This window comes from Anastrepha obliqua, chromosome 1, assembly GCF_027943255.1.
Source record: "Anastrepha obliqua isolate idAnaObli1 chromosome 1, idAnaObli1_1.0, whole genome shotgun sequence".
In the NCBI taxonomy this organism is placed as follows: Eukaryota; Metazoa; Arthropoda; class Insecta; order Diptera; family Tephritidae; genus Anastrepha; species Anastrepha obliqua.
In genome coordinates, this window is record NC_072892.1 from 64,338,433 (window position 1) to 64,364,511 (window position 26,079).

The window sequence follows — 26,079 nt, forward strand, 5'->3', positions numbered from 1 at the left end:
GCAAAAGTAAATAGTAAAATAAAGTCAAATTAGGTAAACAAATGCGCAATTTTTACCGCCGAGTATTAGAATAATTTGGCAGCAATGCAAGAAGTAGAAGTTGTGAAAATTTAGAAAAGTAAATTAGGAAACGAGAGTACAGTACGCAAAGAAGCTATTGCACCTTTATATTAGTTTGGGAAAAAAGAAATTCATTATTTTTGCGTAAAATTTTGCGCAAATGGCCTTAAACTGTTTTATGGTCGATCTTTAGCTCCTGGACTACGACTAGCTGATGCTATGACTACTAACATCCTGGTCAACTTGGTTTATTTCTGTAATTTTATCGACATTTTCGACATTATTGACATTTTTTTTAACATCAAAAATGCCTGAACGGGATCGGCTTGCATTTTCGCCTTTATCAAAGAAAAACTGTTAAATATGTATAACGAATTTTCTCTTTGTTGACTTCCATTGTTAACACCCTGTAACTCACAACTGAATGGCACAAACAAAAAATAAAGTTTTAAATTGTTTTATCGATACTTTACGAGATATCAATCATTACAGCCGAGAAAATAACGGATTTCTTTTTTCTCAACCTAATGTTTTGACAAGTTCTTACCATTTTTTATATATAAAATTATAGGTAATTCTTCTGCAAACGGCAAATTAATCCAAGTTTCAAACTTTGTTCGAGATATATAAAAATTTGCACTTTTTAATCAAAATAAAAAAAATGGGTACGCAGTTTTATTCCCATAAAATTTTAGTACAATAAAGTCGTGCTATTGTTAATGGAAAAAAATTTGGAACACCGTCAAGATAAAAATTATAAATTATTTACATCTTTTAGCAACTTCAAACTTAAACTTTATTGTACTAAAATCTAATAAGTCGCAAAACTGCAAACACAAGTTTTGTCTAAAAGTTCTAATAAAAAATCGTTTGTCGGTTTTTTTCTAAATTTGGTAAAAAGTTTGAAATTTATATCGTTTTTGTAAGATAGAGAGCTTACATAAAAAAATAATTTACATTCCCAAAAAAAAAACAAAAAACAGAAAAAATTGTCAAAACTGGTCAAAATGTTGAGATGCTACACTCCGTAGATATCCAAATGCCATAGAAAATAGTTGCGACTGACTGCGTGTCTAAACATCGTAAAAATGACTTTTAAAGAAAATACTGAGTCTCCAAGGATGATAACTTATCGAATTTCGGCAGCCAAAGCAAAATTGTGAGAGTAACTTCAGGTGCCGAGTCCCCGAACAAAATTTTGCCAGCTCATTTCGCACGTATTCACACACGCGTCCAATCAGCCGTTGTTCAGACGGCAACGAAGTTACATGAGAGGAAACTGTGTTTGGTTTTTTTGTATATCACTAACATAAACTTAGTTGCGTCAGCCAATCAGCAGATTCTGTCAAAATCGCTGAGAACTGGTTAATGGTCTGATCTTGTCTATACCTCGAAACATGTTTCCACCATGAACTCGTTATTAACTAAAAAAAAAAAAAATATTAAAGAAAAAAAAATGAAATAAAAGAAAAAAAATGAAACAAAAACTAAAAAAAATATTAAATAAAAAAAAGTATTGAATAAAAATAAAAAAAATTATTAAATACAGATTATTAAATAAAATAAAAATTGAAATAAAATTAAACAAATTTATATAAAAAAGAAAAATTATAATTAAATAAAATAAATATAAATAAAATTATTAAATAAAAATAGAAAACATTATTAATCAAATCAAACACCTGAATACCCTCACTGAGCTCATGCAACGCTCAATCAATATTCTGTCAAAATGGTGCACCGAATGCGGACTAAATGCGAATCCAGCAAAGACAGATCTTGTTCTCTTCAATAGGAAACAAAAATCTCCTCCACTGCAAACAATAACTTTAAAAGGGGAATCACTGCTCCTATCTGATTCAGCTAAATATCTAGGAGTTATTCTAGATAGGAAGTTGAGTTGGAAATTGAACATCGAAAACAGTAAAAAAGCTTTCATAGCTCTTTATACTTGTAAGAAAGCTATAGGCAAAACCTGGGGTTTTTCACCTCGGATCATTTATTGGATATATACCTCGATCATCAAACCGGTACTCTTCTACGGTGTGGTTGTATGGTGGACAGCACTCGAAAAACGGTGTAGAGTAGCCACAATTGATCGAGTTCAAAGAACAGCCTGCCTCCTGATAACAGGATGCTTAAGTACAACACCTACTAAGGCTCTAAACACGTTGCTTCACTTGTTCCCTATCGATCTGGCTGGCAAAGCGATTGCAGCGAAAGCAGCGACACGCATGAATGCTATATCGAAATGGTATAAGTACCTTGGCCATTCGGCCATACTGAACAGGAACACTGTTATCTCTTCCGACATAGACTATCATGTAAGTCTTCCATCACCACCCTTGCTATTCTCCTGTTCACTCCCAACTAGGGAAGAATGGAAAACAAATCTTAGCGAAATCGATGGCCCTCTGATTATATATACAGATGGTTCAAAAGAAGACGGCGAAGTGGGACTCTTTTCAAATTCCCTTCACATCAATCTATCATTTAGATTACCCGACTACTGTAGCGTATTCCAAGCGGAAGTATTCGCTATCTGGTATGCTGCGAAAACTCTCTTAGAAAATAGAATATCACTAGAGAATATCCGCTTTTTCACCGACAGTCAAGCGGCCGTTCGAGCACTCAGCTCCTCTTATACCCACTCAGATGTGGTTCGATCCTGTCTCTTATCTCTTAACGAGATAAGTGTTCAGAATTCTGTCCAAGTTATCTGGATACCGGGTCACAGTGGATTCGAAGGTAACTGCAAAGCTGATGAGCTCGCAAGAGCTGGAGCTGCGTAATCGAATGTTAGTAACTGTAAATTGCTCATTGATCGAGAATTTCACAGCATTACTGATCGGAGGTGGCGAGTGGAAACTACTTGCGTTACGACCAGACAAATCTGGCCATCCTACAATCTGAAACAGACAAAAACCCTTATAAGTCTTTCGAAACACGAACTAAGGCATATAATATCTCTTATCACCGGCCACTGCCTTTTGGGCACTCACGCACGTCGGCTCGGGGTTCCTTAAAACGACCTGTGCAGATACTGCGAGGACGAAGATGAGGAAGTATCGAGCAGGCATTTGCTGTGCAGTTGTCCCGGTCTAGCCAGAAGTCGACTCGCTCTTCTAGGCTCTCCAACAATTGACAATCTTTCAGTACTCTCGAACCTGAAAATCGAATCTCTCATCAAATTCTCGAAACGAATTAATATCTTTGACCAAAATCTACAATAAAAATCTCGGTTAGGTGGGGAAATCATATAAAATAATGAGCTCTAGGGCAACACAACGGACCCAACTTGCGGTCTATGTGGCACTCCGATGCGGGGTCACCCTTAAACCAACCAACCAATCAAATAATAGCTAAATAAAAAAACTAAAAATTTAAATAAAATAAAGATAAAAATTTGAATAAAATAAAGATAAAATTTAAATAAAAAATTATTAAACCAAACAAAAATTATATAAAATAAACATACAAATTCAAATAAAAAAAGATAAAAATGTAAATAAAACAAAAACTTTTTTACATAAAAATAGAAATTGTTTTAAATACAATAAAAAAAAAATTTTTAAATAAAAGTAAAATGTTTTTTAAATAAAAATAAAAAAAAAATTTAATAAAAAATGTTAAATAATTAAAATAAAAGAAATTTATATAAAAATTCAAAATGTTATAATTAAAAAAATAAAAAACTATTAAATAAAAGTAAAAAAATATTAATAAAAAACAAATTACTTAATAAAAAAGAAAAAATTATTAAATAAAAGATTTAATAAATAAAAATTATTAAATTAAATTCTTCTTTTAATGATAGGCTTAAGGAATTCTGCTTAACTCCTTTACTTGGTTATTTCCATGACTCTAATGAACTCTAACTGTAGCCGATTACGAATGCTATTCACTAGAGCCCTCCATTGTTTAAACAATCGCAGTAGTAAAACACGCTAATGCCAGATTAGTGACCCGATTATCTGAGGAAATAACGATGAGCTGACCATTAAGTGCGCAACTACGCCTTCGGGGGCAGCAGACTTCTGCCTGGAAAACACTAGTAAAATCAGGTATAAATAATGACTTCAAGCAGACAGGTCAAATCTCCTATGCCAGTCTGATTTCGATGCAAGAAGGGCAGCTAAGTGTTGGTGTGCCTTTCCCCACTTATTTTTTTCAAGCAAACCATTCAGCCCTCTTCTTTTATGTTACCACCGAGCAGATTACGTTGATTTGATACAAACTAAGCCATCGCAACGGCTGTATCTTACTTTACTAAAGTTAATTACGCCTTCATGAGGCTCGGTTGAACACACAAATTTAGTATAGTTGATTTGGAAACGAGAACCTTTTCTTAAATAGTTGTTTTCATGCGTCATTCCCTTGACTTCTGACACTCAAAAATCAAAAAGCCAATATTCGAATACATATTCGAATGCCCTCGCCGCTTCTTTCACAGATAGCTGCATATTTAGCTGAGTCACTTAGAAACATTTTGGAAGCGCATTGATACGTTTTAATTAGCTCTGCTTCTAACGGCTATGCTAAATTGGCGATTCGTTACGAGCAAAGTGCTAAAACGACACGACGTATGTTTGGTGGTCGTCACTCCACGGCAACAGCTAATGCGCAACGTCGTCGTGAGCGTCCATGCCATTGTAGAAATCCGTAAAAATTTAACCAAAGACTACCAAGGCAATAAAATACGCATTAGGCATGCGAGAAGTGGCACAAATAGGAGTTGGGAAGAAAGATGCTATTTGGAAGAACACGTGACAACAACCAAGGCAATATGCCTATGCATGTATGTGTGGAGTGTGTGTATGCATGTAGCAGCAGTTGAAAGCGAATGCATGCCAAGAAGTGCTATAAACAAGCAACTGCAACAAATGAGTACAACAAAATTTTTGGTAGCAAAATAATAGCAAATTCCGAGTAGTCAGCGGGTGCTGTCAACAAAATTTTTCGACTCTTTAGCCTATCGCCATATGAACTGTATTTATGTATGTATTTGAACGTCTTAGACGGTCGGTTAACTTCTGACTGCCAGCTACATATATCGGTTACCAGAGACATCCATCCACTTAGTCACCCTAACAAAAGTGACAACAAAACAAACGCAAGTTTTCTAGCGTAACATTCTGCCAGCAGCCACTTGGAAAATTTCTATTTTTGTGCAGCTCATTCAAGGAAAAGCAATTAACACGTGGGGCAAAGTAGCGAACCGATTCACAGTGACCTTCAGCGAAAATTAAGACACCTATGAGCGTAGCAAAATGCCGGTAGACAGAAGCGGCACCAAACATAAAATCAAATTACTTGGTATGTACTGATTTTCTACTATGCCTTCAACAGCATTCACATCAAGGACCAAGTAGCTTACGAGGGTTGCTATTTATATTTCTGGCCTTGAATACTTCTAGCATTGTCGAGAGCCATCTGGCGTTTACACTGAAAAAATTAACATAGGATACGTTAGCCAGGTTGCTTATCTAAGACAAGACACTCGGTGGCCCTAAAGCACATTGTAATACCCGCATTTAATTTCCATGCCCTAACTAAGTTGCTTAAACCATTTGGATTGTTTTAAGAAGGCAACTAGTCGCTCCAGTGAGACATTTTCCAAATCTCCCAGCTCTTCAAAGAAATAATCGCCAAGATATTTGTTACGGCTTCTTTGAAGTGCAGGACATTCACAGAGGAGGTGTGAGACCGACTCAATTTCTTCTTCATCTTCATAACTCCTGCAGAAGTCATTGTAAGGTAAACCTATTCTACTGGCTAGGGTGCCAATAGTGCAGTGACCCGCCATAACACCTGTGAGTTTGGCTGGCAGTTGATCTGTTGAATCCAAGCAAACATTTTGTTCTTTTAAGATTCAGTTTTGGCCAGAGGCCTTTAGAGGCCCTCAAATTTGACGTACTATATTTTAACTTAAACGCAGTCAGAACGTTTTGAAGTGAGAGTCTAGTAGTGCGGTTTACAGTGGTTTTAAAAAATGATCTCGGCAAAAAATGGAATGAAACCGTGAAAATTTTCATGTGACTATTTTTCACAATTTTCGATGTGGATTAACAAGACAAGAATGCATAGGTGAACTAAAATCATTATCTGGCGCGCAAGCACCATCATTTAGTATTGTAAGAAACTGGAACTATGAATTTTCTCGCGGTCGCTGTTTACTCAAGGAAGAATTCCGGAAAAGTCTTTCAAAATCAGTTGTTGTGCCAGAAGATATCCATGGTGTGCGCGAACGGATTGAACAAAATCGTCACTTCACATAAGGTGAGATTGAGGCATCCTTGGGCTTTAGTATGACGAGGATCAATAAGATTTTACATGAAAAGGTGAGTTCGCGTTGGGTCACACACAATTCAAAAAACGCTCTGGAAACGCGACTGGATAAAATGCTTCGAAAAATGGTTCAAACCAATGCAAAAGTAGTTTAATAATCCTGAATAAAATTAAAAAAAAAAAGTAAGCACCAATGTTAATTTTTCCATTGCTAAAATAAATAAATAATTGGCGCGTACACTTCTGTTAGGTGTTTGGTCGAGCTCTTCCTCCTCCAGGGTGGGCCATATAGCGTTTGCTTTTTGAACCACCTATTTTTTTGAGAATGGTAAGACAAATGACATGTCAAATGTGTTTATAATTTACTTAAAGGCTTGACATTCACGAAATGGGACGCTATACGCTTGAACAAAATTGGGAAATATTGAAAACCTATTTCCAAAGTGGTGAGTCTTCTTCTTCTTCCGCGGTTACAGTAAATGGCGAGCGTTACCGTGACATGCTCAATGAGTTTTTGTTTCCAAAAATTGAAGAGGATGACATGGACGAAATTTGGTTTCAACAGGACGGTGCAACTTGTCACACTGCCAAAGTTACACTCGAACTTTTGGCTACCGTTTTTGAAAACCGAATAATCAGCCGGAATTCCGATATCAATTGGCCGCCTCGGAGCTGTGATTTAAGCCCGTTGGACTATTTTTTGTGGGGAGCCGTTAAGGACAAATGCTATGCGAACCATCCAGAGACGATTGATGCTTTAAAACACGAAATCCAAGTTGCCATTCACGAAATTGGAGTCCAAACAATCGAAAATGTGCTTAAAAATTGGGTTGATCGAATGGCCTACTGTAAAGCCAGTCGTGGCAGTCATTTGAACAATATTATTTTTCATTCATAAATGTCAATGTTCAATCTTCAAAATAACAAAAAAAGTTTGAAGTTAGTTTTTTTTTATAGCCGATACAAAGAGCAAATTTTACATGGCCCACCCTATATTTGATGTTGTTCCACAAACGGTGGGACCTACTGTTTTAAGCCGACTCCGAACGGCAAATGGTTTTTTGATGAGGAGTTTTTTTATGACAGAAATGCACTCGATTAGGTCTGAAATATAAATAGCAACAACCCTCGTATAAGTAAATATGCAGAGATGGAGGTACAAAATAAGTATGAAGTCAGCATTATTTTTAGAAGTGCGAAATAGTTATGTGCATAGGCATAATGATAACAAAAAATTTTCTATGAATATTGGCATCTAAAAAAAGGGATGAAAATTCAAGCACGAAAGTACATAGAATCACATTAAATTCACAGCCTGATGGAAATGTGTGCATTTTTAAATTTTATTTTATGAAAATCTGCTATTTTATTTTATGGGAAATCTGCTAAGGGACCTTTTCTCAAGGCCTGATTACTAACATCTAAGAAAATAAAAGACTGAGGTGTAAAAAAATTATTTCTCAATATCTGGTTGGCGAATATTTGTCAGTTAACTTCTGATTCGAATTTATTGGAAACATAAAACCGGCAGCTGAAGCATTTTGCACAAATTCGCCTTTTGTCTGCACTAAGTCAGAGGCCTTTTAATTACATTGCGCAACAAAATAGTAGGAAAAAAAAACAAAAATAATTATGGACGAGAGAAAGCCGCACAGAACTCCAATATTGCCTTCAAGCGTCACTTTTCTTGTACAGTTTATTGAAATTTTCGAAACTCCAAAGTTGGTCTAAATATTGGTGTGCAACTAAGTTCTCGCTGTTTTTTTTTTTGATGAATATACAACTTTATTCTGAAAAAAAATGGTTACAAGTGAATCATTGAAAGTATTGCCCATCGCTGGCTACTACTCTTTCCAATCTTTCTGGTAGATCTCCTATACAGTCGCGGTAAAACTGTTCATCTTTTAAGACTATTCACGGATCAAGCAATTTTTTGAGGTTTTCATATGAATGGAACTGCTGGTCAGCTAGACCATGTGCCATCGCTCGGAACATGTGATAATCGGTCGGCGCAATATCTGGAGAATATGGCATAATAGCATATACATAGCATAACCATGACTTTCTTTTCTATGGATTGCTGTAATGAATCCATTTTTCATCCCCCGTCACGATGCGATGAAGAAAATCCTTCCTCCCTTCCTTTTTTGCCGCTGGAGCAGTTGTTCACCGGCAAAAAAACGACGTTCCACATACCTTGGTTTGAACTCATAAGGAACCCAAGTTCCCTGTTTCTGAATCATTCCCAAAGCATGCAATCGCTTGGAAATGGATTGGCGGGTAACTCCTAATACTGCAGCAAACTCTTCTTGCGTTTGACACGGATCCTCATTGAGCAATGCGTCTTCGAAGGTTTTTGGCCTTCCTTCACGCGGACGGTCGTCAACTTTAAAATCACCATCTTTGAAGCGACGGAACCAATCTCGGCATGTTGTTTCACTTAAAGCAGCACCTCCATAAACTTTTGTAGCTCCCGATGCGCTTCAGCCGCTGCTTTTTTCGAATGAAAGAAAATCAACACTTCCCGGAAATGACGATTATTCGGCACAAAATCAGACTTTTTCACAAAACCAAAAGTATAGTATATGGTACCAAAACAAAATCACTAATGTGTCGAAGCAGTTTGTTTACCATATGTCTAGGCTTTGTTTATGACGTTTAGGTTATGTTGGAATCGACTAGCACACACTGCTGGCGGCATCTATTGACAAACAGCGAGAACTTAGTTATATATATATGTATATAATTGGCGCGTACACCCTTTTTTGGGTGTTTGGTGTGCCCCTTGATGTTGTTACACAAATGGAGAACTTAGCTGCGCACCTAATAATTTAAAAATGAAACTATAAAAACTACATTTACTACTAATATAGTCTTTAAGAGTCTATGATAAAATTTAATCGCGCACATTTTTGATGAATATTTTAAGCCAATATTTCTTACCCGCGTGAGTCTGTTTAACACTTACCTTTAAAAATCTTAAAAATATTATGATTGCTGACTAAATGGAGAGTTAAAATATTATGGAAAAATATTTTTCGGAAAAATTCTGTAGAGGTTTTCTCAGACCAAAGTCGTGTGAGATAACGGACAAAAATAAGTATCGACAAAAAAATATCGACTAGCTTCTTCAATGAAATATGGATGTATGTATGTGACAACCTTGCCGCTATCTTTAACATAAAGAGTCAAAGTCTCTCGCAGTATTTCCAGTACCTACATTGTTTGTATAGAATAAACCTCCGCTAGATCTACCGCTATGGAGTGCCGACATTTAGTTATTGATAGGCCACGAAATGTTACAGCAAACGAATGAGTTTTCTTCTAAGATGACACGAAAAAGGGCTCACACTCGCTCACTATAATAACTATTATTTATTATCGCGCTGCTATTATTGGGCACATAGGCGTAGGTATGTATATAATATAGGTGTGTATGCACATGTATGTATTATAGTAAATCTCCATCTCTTAGATAGCTTGTGAAAGCCTCACCACCACAAGAACTATTCGAACTTTGAACTAAACGAATTACGATTTGAATGCAAGCATTAAGCCGTACTTCTGAGCAAAATGCCTCCTGCCACTTCTTTGGCTCGCTTTATTCAGTGGTCGGTGGTGAGTTGTTATCAAGTGAAAAATCAACATTCGTAACATTCTGGGCGTTGGCTGAACAAATTACGGCTCGATTCGTCAATACGATTAATGGTTATCGGCAGTGTGGACATGTGACAGATTCACTTTGTCTCAATATTTCATACAATGCGAAATTGAATTCGGTCCCCTCAATTGGCTGGTGCAAAAACTTGAAATAATTAGCACAGAAAAGAAACTGAGTTTGTGAAAAATTTGTTGAGAAATATGTTGTGAACTGAATGTGTTTGGGAAGGGCCAAAATATATAAAAAAATGCGTTTAACGCAATTCGAAAAATCTTAATGAATACACTACATTTTAACCAGGTTTTTCACGTTACAACAAATATCGTCTAAGGCAAAGTTTAAAACTTTGTACAAGATTTATAAAAATTAGACGGATTTTTACCAAAATTTCAATGAAAAAAAAAAAAACAAAAAAGTGCGCAAGTAGTCCAAAGTGTAAGTTTGAAGTGGCTCAAAATTCTCATTAATTTTTTCCCCTAACGTTGCGCATTTCTCCATATACTTTACAAATGTACACAACTTTTTTTTGTTTAATTTTACAACTTTGGGTAGTGCTTTAAAAGCTAGTAAAAAGCTATACCTCCTGGTATGCAGTAGCGAAAGTAATTGATGCGCATGAACTGAGAATTAAAAAGAATGGGAAAACAGAGACCGTTAAAAAAATTGATAATTATTTTATTTATTCATATTACTTGTAATTTTAAAATTTTTTTTTTATTTTATTTTATTTTTTTTTTTTAATTTTTTTAATTTTTTTTTAATTTTTTTACTTTTTTAAATTTTATATTTTATTTTATTATTTTATTTTATTTTTTTTCTTTAAATGTTTTTTTGTGTGTTTTGCCAACAATAAACTCACTGCTGGTGCCGGTGTTAAGATAGTCTTTCAAAAGTGACGCCTAGATGTCAGTAGTGAACAATTCCTTGATGGCACATTTTTTTGTAATCTTTAACATTTCTCAAGTAGACAGATGTTCAATTTTATATGATAGAACAACGTTAATATTAATGAAATTTAATACGAAAACGGTAGGTCTTTAAGCCCAACATATCGCAAAATTCGTAATTTTTTGGTGGAAATAATCGACCGAATTAGTCGCTAATTCAAAATCTGGTGAACAAATTTCAAGAAACGGGTACTGTCGAGGATAGAAAAGGACTGACAGACGAAAAACTAGACGTTCTGTTAAGAATATTGCTGTTGTTGCGCCAAGTGTTGCGGAACAAGCTTCAACATCGATATCTCGATGCTCTCCGCAATTAGGCATTCATGAATCGACTGCTTGGCGAATTTTACCTGTAGACTTGCTCATGGTGGACATTTAAATTATGTAATTTTTCATATAAATTGTTAAGAGCCGTATTTTGAATACAAATAGTGAAACCACGAATAATATAAATTTTGTTTTATTAAAAAAAACACACAGAGGTGCGTCTTTTGAAATACCCTTTATTTGGAATACTCGTATTTAAGACGTAGTTTAGTTCATATTTTAAATATATAGGCGCCTTCCATTCGTCACTTCCCTACTTGCTATTTCTGGGCTCTGCTCACTTCACGAAAAATTTGAATGTAAAAGCAACAACAAAATTATCGAGTAAGATTCGCAGAGATACGCAGGTAGCGGGTACGGTTATACCTCATAAAACTGTTATAACTCACTATTTTCAAAAATAAATTAAAGTTTTGTTAATAGATACTAATAATATATAGAAAAAAGCAATAATAAATGTAATTTTTGGCAGCTCTTTTCCAGCAGTTTTTGTAGCAGTTACTTCTTGCTAACGCTTGGCGAGGCGAAGAGACCTTGCCCATATTCGACGGACTCATCTGGCAACCCTGTATCTTTTGACAGATACGTCAGATCGCTTAATGACATACCGCGTTGGAAGCGTCAGTCCAAGCAGATTTTTACCATGAAACAGTACATGCCACGCGAGCGCTCCCAAATTGTTGAAATTTACATTCAACAAAGGAAGTCAATTGTGAAAACTCAGCGTGCGTATAAAAAATTAAATAATGTGAAAAGTGCGCCTTCTAAGAACACCATTAAACGTTTGTACGAAAGGTTTTCGACTGGTGATGCTCTTTCTAATCCAAAGAGGCCAAATCAAAACCGACCAAGGCGATCGGATGAGAATATTGCTCTTGTACGGGCCAGTGTTGAGACATCGCCAAGGACATCCCAAAATCGTCGTTCTCAGCAGTTGGGCATTGCTCGGACCACTTTACAACGAATTATCCGCATTGATTTGCATTTATTACCGTATAAGATTCAATTGACGTAAAGATTGTTGCCTGCTGACAAGCCTCGTCGATTGGAATGGGCCCAAAGAGTCATCGAAATCCGTCGAGTCCGTCGAATATGGGCAACCCAGTAGTTGCTTGAAAGTAAATATTTTCCGAAAATGGATCGCTAAATTTTACTAAAGCCACTTAGGCGTTTTAGACCGAACAAAATCTACTACAAGTACTTATTTTAAGGTTCTGGTGAGGGTTTAAGGTTATGGACGAACATTTTGATATCACTACATAAATTTTCTGCTAATTAGAAATCTTGTGTGAGTATCATAGTAAGAGTATTCAAAGCTTACTTAGCAAATCGCTTTTTACAACTACTCGTAAGGCGCAAAAAGTGATTTTGTGTCCAAACACTTGCATAAAATTGCGAGATGAGATATTATATATCACGCAGTCATATACATAAATTGTATTTATTTTTATTTTTTTAAGTTTTTTTTTTTATTTTTAATTTTTTAATTTCGAGATATTAGGAGACGAAATGTTGTTCTGAGCTACAAAAACGTCATGCTCGATTTGTTTATTAAGAGCTTGCCATAGATATAGAGGTTATAAACTCTGTTATGCTGGCCACATACGGAAAACAAATCGAAATAATCGACTCAAACTCATTTCGCCACTCAGTTTTGGATTTGTTGACGGTTTTAGTTCCACGCTGTTTGCTGCTGAGTGAACATGGACTGCGAAAAAAAAATATTGTCATGTATGGTATTTTTGTGCTTGAAAAGAAAGGGGAAGATTTTTTTACACTTTCTATATTAGCGTTTTTGTCTATTTCATAATATCTTTCTAATAAAATTTGCACGGATTTTAGAGTTACATTTATCTTTATATTCATCGCTCTTATTTTTCCCACAATGCTGACTGCCTTCGAACAAATCTTTGAGTTCCTCAATAAATTATTTATTTATTCATTTACTCGAAATACTATAATTATGAATAAGTATATTACATTACGAAAGGTTCTGTAGATAAGACTATGGGTCTGCCTCAATAAATGTTTTGCTGAATGTTACCAATTGTCCGCTCATGTGCCCACTTCAAAATTTCAAAAGAAATGAGAAAAAACGTCAACTTCGCTACACACATGCAACCGATTGCAAAACCCGAACGGAAAATAGTCAACTTCGCCACATACACGCAACCGATTTCAAGTTGACACATTTTTTTGTCAATTTTCGATCGGGTTGTCAACTGCGCCGCAAGGTTAATCTGTTCAAATTTCAATTGACTGTTTCAATTTGTTTTCCGGTTGTGGCCTGCATTAGCCAAGAGTTTTCATAGAAACTTACAGGTCATTACGATTGCACTAGCGATATTTCCCATCGTCCATGTTTACAATATTTTGGTCTGCTTATTTACTTGTTTTCTTTTTATTTCCACTTTGACTCGTTTCAACGTAGAATATCTCTTGCCAACAAGTGCTACTTTGGACTAAGTAAGCAATTGAGTAGTAAAGTCCTCTCCCGACGAACAAAACTAAGACTCTACAAGACTGTCATCATGCCCGTCCTAACGTATGGCGCAGAAGCTCGGACGATGACAACATCCGATGAAGCGAAGCTTGGAGTGTTTGAGAGAAAGATTCTGCGCAATATTTTTGGATCTTTGCACGTTGGGAACGGCGAATATCGCAGGCGATGGAACGATGAGCTATATGAGCTTTACGACGCTACGTTGGCTGCGTCATGTCGTCCGAATGGATACAAACGCTCCGGCTCTGAAAGTATTCAATGCGGTACCAGCTGGTGTTAGTAAAGGAAGAGGAAGGCCTCCTCTGCGTTAGAAAGATCAGGTGGAGAAGGACTTGGCTTCACTTGGTGTGTCCAATTGGCACCGGTTAACACGAGAAAGAAACGACTGGCAAGTTTTGTAAGACTCGTTTAGATTTGTTTTACATTTGACGAAAAAAAAAATGTTTTTCATGGTATATTTGGAGGATATGATTCGAAATAAGAAAAAAAAAAAAAATGCATGAATGGCAGCATGACACTCTCACGGATCTCATTTTTCGTAAGATGATTATCCTCATTGTTTGGGTAGGCGTAGAGGCTTACATAGTTTATCTGATAGAAGTAGTAGTAGTAATGCAATTTACGATTTGCTATACCTCCGTTGGACCCCTTTTTTAAAACCTTCGGTTGGATACCCGGGTCTGACCCTTTTTCGTCCTGTTCGAGGATCCCTTTTAAAAGGTTATATCAATAAATCGATAGAAAATTAAATGTGAAGAATCTTCCTGGAAAATCAAATCGTTAGCTATAATAGAAATATGTTAAATTCACCGCCAAAGTCGAGAAAACTGGCCAGACCCGGGTCTAAATGTAATTTGAGACAGGTTAGAATTTTTATAGTCTCTAAAATATTTACATAAATTTAATTTTGCATATAATGAGCCGATATTAGGTCCATCCGACTATAGAACACTTACTCCGCAGTTATAAATTTGAATTTAAGTGCATATAAATTTAAATTGAATTTATTTAAAATGTTTAACTAATCTAATAGTCTGTAAGAATCGCTGTAGACGAATAAATAAATAAAACTGAATAAATAAAAATTAGTAAGTAAATAAATATAATAGATAAAAATAAATAAATAAATAAAAATTAATAAATATATAAAAATTAATAAATAACTAAAAATAACTACATAAATCAAAATAAATAAAAATACATAACTTAGGTAATCTACAGGGTGAACGATATGAAGTGTTACCAAATTCGCACTGTTTGTATCTGTAAAACAGCTCATGACATCAACGTCAAAATTGTTCTAATGACAGTTCAATATATTGTTTATAAGCCATCAAAAGCATTTGTGTCTCAGTTATGTTGAATTTTTTTTTTCTGTGATGGAATTCAAACGTAATAGTGTGATTGCGTTATATTTGGCTGGAAAATCACAACCAGTCATTGTTCGTGAGCTCAGTCACCTCAAAGTGAATAAAATGTTTGTGCATCGCACTATAAAACGTTACAATGGTACTGGTAGCATTGCAAAACGCTATGGAGGTGGACCAAAAAAACCGCAACAACGCCAGAAATGGTTCGGAAAGTGAAATCTCGACGTGAACGAAATACACGTCGAAGTGGAAGAAAAATGGCCAAAGAACTGAAAATATCGCAAGACAGCATTCTTGAAAAATGAGCTCAAGGTCAAGGCTTATAAGTTCCAAAAAGCACACGATCTTTCACCCCAGCAAAAAAAGTTCGGTGCGAAAGGGCAAAGGAGTTGTTGCGCTTGCACGAACGTGGCGAATTTCCTAATATTGTGTTTTCTGATGAAAAAAAATTCCCAATTGAGCAGTTCATAAACACTCAAAACGATCGTGTTTACTTGACCGAACGCTCATACGAGAATTTGAGCCTACGTATGGCCACTCGAAGCAATTTTCCATTGCAAGTAATGGATCGTTTTATCGAGCCTGGTGTCAAAGTGAATGCAAGTTATTATCGGGAAAATGTTTTAGAAGTTGCTTTAGAGCCGTGGACACGCAAACATTTCGGTCGTAGACCATGGACGTTCCAACAGGACTCGGCACCGTCCAAGAATGGTTAAAAAATCATGTTCCACACTTCATTTCCTCCACACAATGGCTTTCGAATTCGCCAGACGCAAACCCGATGGACTATTCCATCTGGTCCAAGGTTAGAACTAAAAAATATGCCAGTATGGAGAATGGGCCAAAATACCTCAAGATCACATTCGTGCAGCATGCAACTCATTTTTTGACCGTTTGAAGGCTATAGTCAAGGCAAAAGGTGGTCATATCGAGCTAAAGTGCATATATGTTAAAATTGTAAACATTTTTGAACAATTTTGTCTTTGAACTCAATAAAAACTAATTTCACACAAAAAAGCGATGGTGTTTTGAAAAGGTAACACTTCATATCGTTCATCCTGTAAAACCTAGATTTTGAAAGTTAAGTCGAGTTTAGGTTAACCAGAAATAGGTGATGCTAGTATGGTAGGTTGGCCTAAGTTATGTAAAATAATGCCTAAGCCTTGGCTAATAATGCTCTATATTTTCTTCAAGAAATATTTTTAAAGAAATGCTTGAAGTCTCTCAATGTACTAAATAAATAGCAACGCACCAATCAATCCAACATTTTGGCATACAAAACATGTAGCTACCGACTTTTATCCAAAAATTTGGCCTGCATCAACAATTTATGTTTCACCTCTTAGTAAACTTTTTTTCCGGAAATGCCATTACGCATATTTTACACTAAGCCGCTAATATTTTTATTATTTTTTAAATGATTATAGGCTCAATGTATGCATATTTTACACCCTTTAGGGTAAAGTAAATTCGATACACTGCGATATTTTATTATTCTTGATTTGAATAGAGCGTTACGTTTTCGACACCCTCACCCTCACCCAAAAACAAAAACTCATAAAAGTAATACACTTGAGTGGCACAGCACCACGCCTGTTCGAAAAGAAAAGTAAATTAAAGAACAAAAATTAAATCAAAAAGAAAATGTTCCCTGCTGAAAGTGTACAAGGGCCAAATCCATATAATAACTTTAATGATTTCATTTTTCAATTTACAATTCTACATATATTTTGTTGTAAATATAAACTGGGGTTGTAAATATAAAAAAATATTCTACTGCTCACATATTAAGTCAGCTACTTGAAAAAGAAGAAGACGAAAAATGGCATATGTACAGTACACATGTCGATGTGAAAGTAAACCAATACGCTCGAGTGCACAAAGGCGGTGGGAGTTGAAGCAACCTGCATGCTGCTATTGCTGAGCCGAAAAACAATGAGTATGCATTTGTATGTATATGTGCATGCATGTGGCTTATGTACGTTGTAATTCATACCCGAAGTTCCCCTAATGCTCATTTTCGTTAATATCAACCCGGAAGTCTGTTATTGCAAAAAATAAATTATTGCACATCGTAATGGAAAATCGATAGGTGGCAATTTATTACACAGCCAGAATCACCACCGCCACCACCACCACTACTACCACTATCATTACATTCATAAAACATGCACGGAGAGTAAAAGTTCAACTGTTAATGAAAAGGGGAACAATTTTACAATTGGTGTGTTTCTGACAGTTATGCCTCATTTATTTTATTATAGCAATTCAGTTTCTGGTTTATACATTAAGGCAACTGTTCCTTTAAAATAAAAGATCACGGGATGTAAGAAGTAAATAAAGGATACACAGGAGCTCATAGTGCTATTCATTTAATCACACGCCTGTGGTTTTGTAGAAACAACATTGTTGCGTAGTGTTCACAACCCCTTCGGCATTTAGTACACATACCTAGGCACATACATTAATGATAATATAAAATATTGATTACAGTAATTTGTAGTTTTAAGATAATAATTCATAAATCATGCAAGGTGAGAGTGGGGGAATGCCTTAAGCGTGCATAATGTGAGCAATTTAGCAAAACAGAGCTGACTCATTTGAGATCTATTAGGAAATATAGTACATAACATATTGGCTTGTAAAGGTTTGAGTGCATTTGGAAGAAAAAATTTGAGTACTTAATTTGGCTAAATATGTATTACATAACTGATGGAAAATACAAAAAAAAAAAATAACTCTTTTGTAACGGTATGAGAAAAGAATTTGCGACTTACTGTCCGGACATAAGTATTTAATATGGACACAAGGATGGGTTTGCTGTAAATGACATATAATATTAAACAAAAAAAAAAAACAAAAAAAAAATATCTTGAGAAAAGCGGCTTCAAAGTTTATCTACGTATTTTCATCTACTGAGATACTCTCAACACATATCGCTATGCATTTATTCTACAGTATACAGTCTGGTTCACTTGATTAGGGGTAATAATTTTTATGAAAGCAAATAGTTATGAAAGCAACCGTATTTGATCTAGTAACCCAAGGTTTTTTGATAATTCAAGTGAAGACTGGACTTTACTCGAAAATCATCAAGTTTATTTTCGAGTAAAGTTATTATTCTATTTAACTGTATTTCCCAGCAGTTGTACTATTGTGCTTGATTTATTGATTCACTTGAATAGAGGCACTCAGTTTGCCTTCATTATTTGCGTGTTAAAACTGTGAAAAGGGATTTTTTAAGCATTCACTGTGTTCGGTCGAAAATTTCTTAATTCTAATAAAACGGGAAAGCAAAAAGGTTTAACAGATCGCAAAAAAAGGACAAATCTTGACTTCAGTCAGAGGGGTTTTCAAATCGCCAAATTGAATTTAATCAAGTGAACCGGACTGTAAAAGATCTTTTGGTAATTTCTGCATATTTACCAAAAAACTTTTTAGCAGCATATTTTTTCATATTATTTTCAGACAATTAGCACTACAGGCTTTGGTAAACCTAGTCATGGAGCGATACTCAATTCAATCACGCGTACAAATTATCCAAACGTTTTAGAAAAATGGGCGTACTTAAAGTCCTCATGCCGTTATGGAAAAACTATTCACCGACAACGAGACACTGTTTGGGTGGGCTGGTGGTGTTATCGGACTGTACTGGTTCGAAATTGATGCTGGCAAATAACAACCTTTTTATGGCCGGAATTAGGTTGTACATGGACATGTGCAATATGTGGTTTCAACAGGACGGTGCCACTTGCTGCACAGCGCATGAAAGAATGGCGCTTTAACAAAGGAATCTCTCAAGACGCATTATCTTACGAAACAACGAGGCCAAATGACTGCTTCCGTGATGTTCCCATGGCAGTCGGTTCTAAGTTACCCTGCACATGTAAGAGAAATGTTTAGGCCGTTACAACAACAACCGCTGTGGGCATATACATACAAGTTTACATATTATTTAAGAACCTGATAAAGGCAAGTGACCATTTTTGGAGCGAATAATGGTAAGAACAACAATGCAAAAGAGTAATAAAATACCTGGAAAAAAGTCAGCACAACATTTTTTGAGATATAAGGCATTTTATTTTCGAAAACCTATAAAAGGTCTTATAGAATCAGTAAAATACATAAGTTATATACCATTTCAATAAGAGAAACATGCGGACTACGCCCATATTACTTTTTAATTATTTACATAAAATAATTAAAATTATTTTTTCGAACTTCGAAGGCCTTTATCTCCATTTCGCAAGCCAACTTCGAAAAACGCGAAAATTACATTTTTACTTATGACTAAATCTCATAAAAACATTTTTTTTTGGTCCAATACCTAAAAAAAAAAGTTGATTGTAAAAAATTGCTGTACGATTTTCAGTGGTCCCCACTTCATATAGTTAAATAAAACTAAATTTAGGAGAAAGGTATACGGGAATGCTCTGTGGCCATCTGTTGCACCGGAGCTTTTCCGACTACTTCAGACCCGGCATTAGATGCTCTGATTGGTCTACCACCACTTGATGCTTTCATCCAAGGAGAGGCCTTGAAGGCCATCTGCAGGCTGAAACACAGTGGGAACTGGTACGGCCTCTGTCCGGCATTGGAAAACAGAGAAGGCATGGACTTCGATATAACGATTCTCTCCATGCCATCAAGAGTCGTACTTGTGTTGTGGTCAAACTCTGAAAATGAGCTCGGCAAACACTATTTTCGCATTTTCACGGATGGTTCCAGAACCGAGCACGGCTCTGGCTCTGCGGTCTACGTCAAATCCAGCGGGACAAAACTGCACTTTGCTCTTGGAATGCATGCATCTGTGTTTCAAGCGGAGGTGTATGCTGTTGTGGCAAACAGATGGAAAGGCAGATCTGTATCTATCTGCAGCGACAGCCAAACGGCGCTCATGGCCCTAGATAGCCCACCAACCACATCAGGGGAAGTTGAGTCCTGTAAATCCAGGCTGAACTATGTCGGTAGACATAATATCCTAATGCTAACATGGGTCCCTGGACACGTGGATATCGCGGGTAACGAGACCTCTGACTTTTTAGCAAGGATGGGCTGCGAGGGCAACACTCAGGACTTAGAATATCACAAATTTGGATCAGTTATTTCAAAAGGTCAAGAAAGCATGGGAATCCATTCCTGTTAAACGTTGGAGAGGTTTAATAATGTCAATGCAAAGGCGCTGTGTAGCAGTAATAATGCAAAAATGATTGCCAACAAAATATTAATTGAAACTTTTCCCTTTCGTTTATATTTAATTATGATTTGACTATTTTTTGCTTCGTTCTTAAGTATTTTTTACGAAGGATTTTCGAATGGTATTCACTTTGGTATATGAAGTTAAAAAATAAACTATGTTTTTCTTAGACAAAAAGACCGATATAGATTGAAAATATTTTAAATTTATACCATAAAACCTAATATGCAAAACATTTTAGTGATTTTATTGAAAAAAGTCTCAAATGGAGAGAACTGGGTATCGTTCTTAAGTTTTTTTCAACGGCAATACATACATATGGTAGGTCATGCTTAACAAAAATAGTTACGACTGGTATGTTACCGTATCTTTTGGCAGGTAAACCGGGTACTTTAATTAGGAAGTTTTCCTGTCAGCCTACTAACCTACATCAGATAACCACTGTAATCACTACAGCCGGTTTCACGTTAGCGGAGTGATTCGCTGACGACTAAGAATCGTTACTAAGTGCACAGTCGTGAAATTTCGCCAGCAACTTCAAATTAGGCTTACCGTGAAATGTGGATTGTCAAATGAGAAGAAATTTCAAATTTATGAGCATCGCTACAGAAGCAATTGGCAAATTTTGGTAAGGAAAAAGTTTTTAGACAATTTAACACAAAAAATATAAAGACAATTTATTTACACTCTTTGCGAAGACGTTTCGCTTAAAAATGACATATCTGCGGAGTATTTCAAATCAGGCACTTCACTCGCAAATGAACTGTCAGTTTTCGCTCAATTTTAAATGACATTTTAAATAGGTATGAAACAATTTTGCTCGCATGTTACGGTTCACGGCGTGAACTGAGTACTTTCTGAGCACTCAGCCACTATTAAGCCCATTGTACAGCACTCGTATCCCCTTTTAATCTTTTAAATCTACCCGACCTCCGAAGAAATCTGAGTAGATCTTGTGGTGCCAAGGAGCCAAGGTGGTCGCTTCTTAACACATCAGTGTCAAAGACCTCAAACCTTCGAGCGAGAGCGGGAAGTGGTCCGCCATCTTATCGTCCTCTTCACATGCAGGGCAGAGTGTACTTTCTGAAATGCCTCCCTTTTCCATGTACTTCGCCCACAGAAAGTGGCCTGTCATCAGTTCAACCAGCTGTCTGCAGTCCCTTCTGCTTAATGATAGGAGGATTTGCAACAGTCGGTCGGACGTGAGAGGCCACATCAGTTTAGTCCATCTGCAGCCTCTCTCAGCCTGCCAAGCTCGTTTGTGGGTTGTAGTAACCCATTTGCTAACCGTGGCTTTGATGGCTGCAGAAGGGAGTGGCAGAACGGTTTGCGGGCCAAAGAAGTTGGCCTCAGAGCCTATTCTAGTTAAGGAGTCAGAGGTCTCGTTACCCACGTGTCTCGGGACCTATGTTAGCATCAGGCTATCATATCTACCGACATAGTTCAGCCTTGATTTACAGGAACTGAGTACTACTTTGCCGTGAGATACATACGAAATTTCATGCATATTTCACGGCAATGCAATTTGTAAGGATTTTGACAGCCATTTCACATGAAGCGCTAACTTAGTACTATGCTTTATGAGTGATGTTATTCTAACAACAACAAATTAATTGCAGCACCACCCGCGCTACTCTGGCCTAAACGCGATCCGAATATTACAGAGTGCACTCCAAATTATGCAAAATTGACCCCATCATATTCAACATATCTCCTGCATGTGAAGGAATGCTGCGAGATTCGAGATCTCGTCACATCCATACTTAAACACACACATCTAACATTGCTCTGTCTTATTCAGAATAGTGCCCGGGCAAACACGTTTCGGGATTCACACGAAATACTTTCGCAGTGGAATTATTTGATTCCTGTAATGCACATCCAATTGTTGTGGATACGGAAGCACTGGACTACAACTTCCGTTTTTCTTTGCGCTTTTTCGATGTTCGGATTGTATTCGCCAACCCAGAATTTCTTACGAATATTTTGTTTTAACATTTAAAACAGTTTCACTAACAACGGTTATCTGAAGTTATGCTCCAAAAACAGCAAATTTCACAAATCACCTTTTTCCTTTATGATATATTAATTAGTTTTCCGCTATCGCAATTACTATTATGGAATTACTCAATTTTAATTGATTTTTTGTTTTAAACCACAATATTTTTTGCAATGCATTTAAAATTTAGCAAACTCACTTTTTTCGCACTCTTTTCGATTTCCTTCTCGAAATCCGTTAATGGCGTTAGCGTGACACTGACGTCTTTAATCATATCTCTAAATGGGCTGAAAAAGTAATTTTATTTTAATTACAGAATTTCGTTTCAATTAAGACTCCGCCACATACTTATTTATATCATCTGCAATGCTGGTATTTGATTTGGAATCAGCTTTACGCTTCTTAGCTACTGAGCCGCCTGAGCTTTTGCCACCACCCACACCTGACATGCCGCCACCAACGACGTTCGCAGAGTTTGAGCCCAAACCACCAGTTAAGTTAGTGGAAGTATCCATGTGAGAACCACCAAAACTGCTGCTATCCATAACGCTAGCATGGGAGTCTGCATTGCTAGCACTGCCACCAAATCCGCTGCTGCTTACCGTGCCCGCAGCACTGCCCATCTTAGAGCCCTCTTTGCCGCCGCTGCTGCTGCTATTTGAATTGCCACCACTGCCCATGCTCAAGCCTGCGGATGAAGTCGATAGATTTTGTGCAGAATTTTGAGTTGACATGTTGCCACTATGGCTGTGGTTATCATGCATTGAACTGGTCATATTAAGCGAAGTGGTTGCTAATGTGGCGCTCGAACTGGTAGCAGACGCACCACTCATTGCATTATTGCTGCTGCTATTGGAAAAATCTTTATTCTTGGAGGATTTCGATGACTTGTCACGCGAATCACGTGATGATGACGATGACGATGAACCATCTTTTTCCTTGTCTTTACTTGAACTTGATATCTTATTTAAATTTTTGCTGTGCTTATCCTTTTCCTTATAGCTACTCGAACTATTTGAGGAATTCTTCAGATTCGATGTGGAACTGGTGCCTGCACTGCCACTCATTGAATTGCCACCAAGCAGCGTAGAGTTGCTAGTAGTTAAATTGCTGCTGCTATTGCCGCTAATAGAACCAACACCCCCACCTCCACCACCACTTAAACCCATATTAGCAGACGCAGTGCTGGAGTTTGAGAGATTGCTGCCGTGCAAGCTGCTGGAGAAACCGCTCGACGAAGCGGCTGCCGCAGCCGCATTTGACGACGATGATGATGAGTTCGATTGCTTTGAGGCTGTGGAAGATTTGCGCTGCTTGGTTGTAGGAGCAGCAGTCATGTTGGTGGTGATTTTTATGCTAGTAGCCGAAGTAGACGAAGCGGTCGCATTCATCGCAGCGTCTAGCTCCTTCTCCGGTGACAAACTCGAATCGGATGAAGTGTCGTGTGTAATGGGTTTGTAAGGGGGTATGGTTTTCACATTGCCACCTTTTTTCTATAAAACGAGAGAGAAAAGCCAATATTTAATAAAAAAAAAAAATTTGATTCTGCCACAAGTTTACCAATTTTCCATAGTGGTGTTGGCAGTAGCCACAATATTTGACATTGTCCAAGTAGTTGCCAGCCTCCTCGCACAACAGTCCTAAGCTCTGTGCACACGTCACATGAAATTGCTGTTTGCAATTAGATTTATTGCACTGCATGCAAGCGCCAACAGTGGCACGATTGGGTTTTCCCGCCTCTTGGCAGATATAACAAGCTAAAGGGAAGATTACGAAAAACAAAAAAAGTGCATGCATTAACAATTTAACATCTTTTGATTGTAAATAGACAGACTGACTTTTTGCGTAACGCTCCTGCGGTATCAATTGTAAAATAATCGGCTCCATTGTGGTGACATTGCCGAAACGCACTTCCGGTATATAGAGTGCACACACCACGTGCGCCCATCCCTGATTATCGGTCTTCTTAAGTGCACCATCACGCGATGGACATAATTCACAGCGTACACGCGCCGAACGCTCCTGACTTTCACATTTACGACAATACCAGGGTCCAGTCGGGACAGTTACAATTCCATAACAAGCTTGATGCACGGCCACAGTACAATTCTGACCATCACAATAGACGAGCGGATTTTCGGGCCATCCACGCTCATCCGAACAAACACAACATCCGCCGACCATCTCCTTCATACTGGTTGGTTACGATATTTGTAAGCGCTCACCCGTACTACACCGCAACCAACAATGATCAAATAATCAATGATTGAAGGTTAACGCGTACGTCATAACAGTGAATTTTGTAGATATTTTTTGAAAAATAAATATGGAGTTGGAGATGTTGAAGAGTGATACAAACGCACACTGCTTCTATGAACCAAATCTCCTTACGGTTTTAACAGCGGCGCATTCAGCGTCGATGCATTTCATTTACACTGAAAGAGAAGAAGAAATTTGTTATTGAGTTTTCGAAAATGCAAAGCAAAAATAAACAAGCAGACAAATGATTTTATTAAACAATTTTTTTTTAATCTAATACCAAAGAAAGCTCCGGGAATTACTTCTAAATAGGTTCTAAGATATTTACCAAGGCGAATCTATTAAGGGGGGAGCCTGGTTTATGAGGTCTAAAAATTGCATCTCTGAGCGATTTTTTTTTTAAGGAAAAAATTAATTTAGCACTGCAAACTTTTTTCTATCTTTTAATGAACATTTAAAAAGTATAAAAAATTTTTGTACTGATTAAAATAAGTTGAAAAAAATGTTTAACATAGAAATTAGTAGAGCGCTGCAACGCTGGAGTTTCCAACTGGCATACAAGATACAGCTCGTTATTATTATTTAAAGCAAAAAATTCAAATGGATTTCTAATTATCATGATTTTTTATTCTAGATGAACTAAGAAAACTGAGAGAAATTCCAAAATTTCAACTTTTTGGAGGTTTTAAAGAAAAAAATGACTTTCTATAAAAAAAAAATTCACTTCAACTTGGTATAAAAATCTTGAAAATTTTTTTTTATCTATTTTGTTAGTTCAAATAGAAGAGAATTTAATAAGGGAACAAGCTATGATTCATTTCAAAAGGTTCACTAGTTTTTTTTTCATTCATGTACGCCAATTCAAAGAAATCATAAAAATGAAAAGTCGAGAAAAGAAGATAAAGTTTGTACTACGAGTATAGCTGTCCGGTCACAGCGTAACTACCTAACGCTCGCCTACCTTTGGCTTTGTATCTACGGAAATATTGAGAATTAGGCTCTGTAACTTTGTGTGAATATTCTGAAATATATTAGGAATCGCTTAAAACGAAAAAAAATTGATTTTTTTGATCTTATAATAAAAATAAAATAAATAATTGGTGCGTACACTTCTGTTAGGTGTTTGGCCGAGCTCCACAAATGGAGAGACCTACAGTTTCAAGCCGACTCCGAACGGCAGATATTTTTATGAGGAGCTTTTTCATGGCAGAAATACACTCGGAGGTTTGCCATTGCCTGCCGAGGGGCGACCGCTATTAGAAAAATGTTTTTATTAATTTTGCTTTCACCGAGATTCGAACCAACCACCTCTCTGTGAATTCCAAATGGTAATCACGCACCAACCCATTCGGCTACGGCGGCCGCCCTGATCTTATAAACCAGGTAAATCAGCTGCCTTGTTTTGTTTCTTTCGCTGTGTCCATGTGGCTGTCAGCCCAGAATGAAATAAGGCGGATTCAGTTTTTGT

General features: G+C 36.8%; 1 protein-coding gene across 6 annotated transcripts in view; it reads right to left on the reverse strand.

The window, feature by feature from the left end:
* Window positions 1-26,079, reverse strand: part of LOC129247279 (protein AF-10-like) — a 126,003-nt gene that overhangs the window by 84,144 nt on the left and 15,780 nt on the right. For all 6 annotated transcript variants that reach the window (XM_054886373.1, XM_054886365.1, XM_054886342.1 and 3 more), the window contains exons 2-5: window positions 24,191-24,787; window positions 23,913-24,109; window positions 22,701-23,845; window positions 22,552-22,639 (exon numbers count right to left, since the gene is read on the reverse strand). In XM_054886373.1, coding sequence (XP_054742348.1) covers window positions 22,552-22,639; window positions 22,701-23,845; window positions 23,913-24,109; window positions 24,191-24,545 — 1,785 coding nt within the window. In that variant the 5' untranslated portion in view covers window positions 24,546-24,787. The remainder of the gene's footprint in view (window positions 1-22,551; window positions 22,640-22,700; window positions 23,846-23,912; window positions 24,110-24,190; window positions 24,788-26,079) is intronic.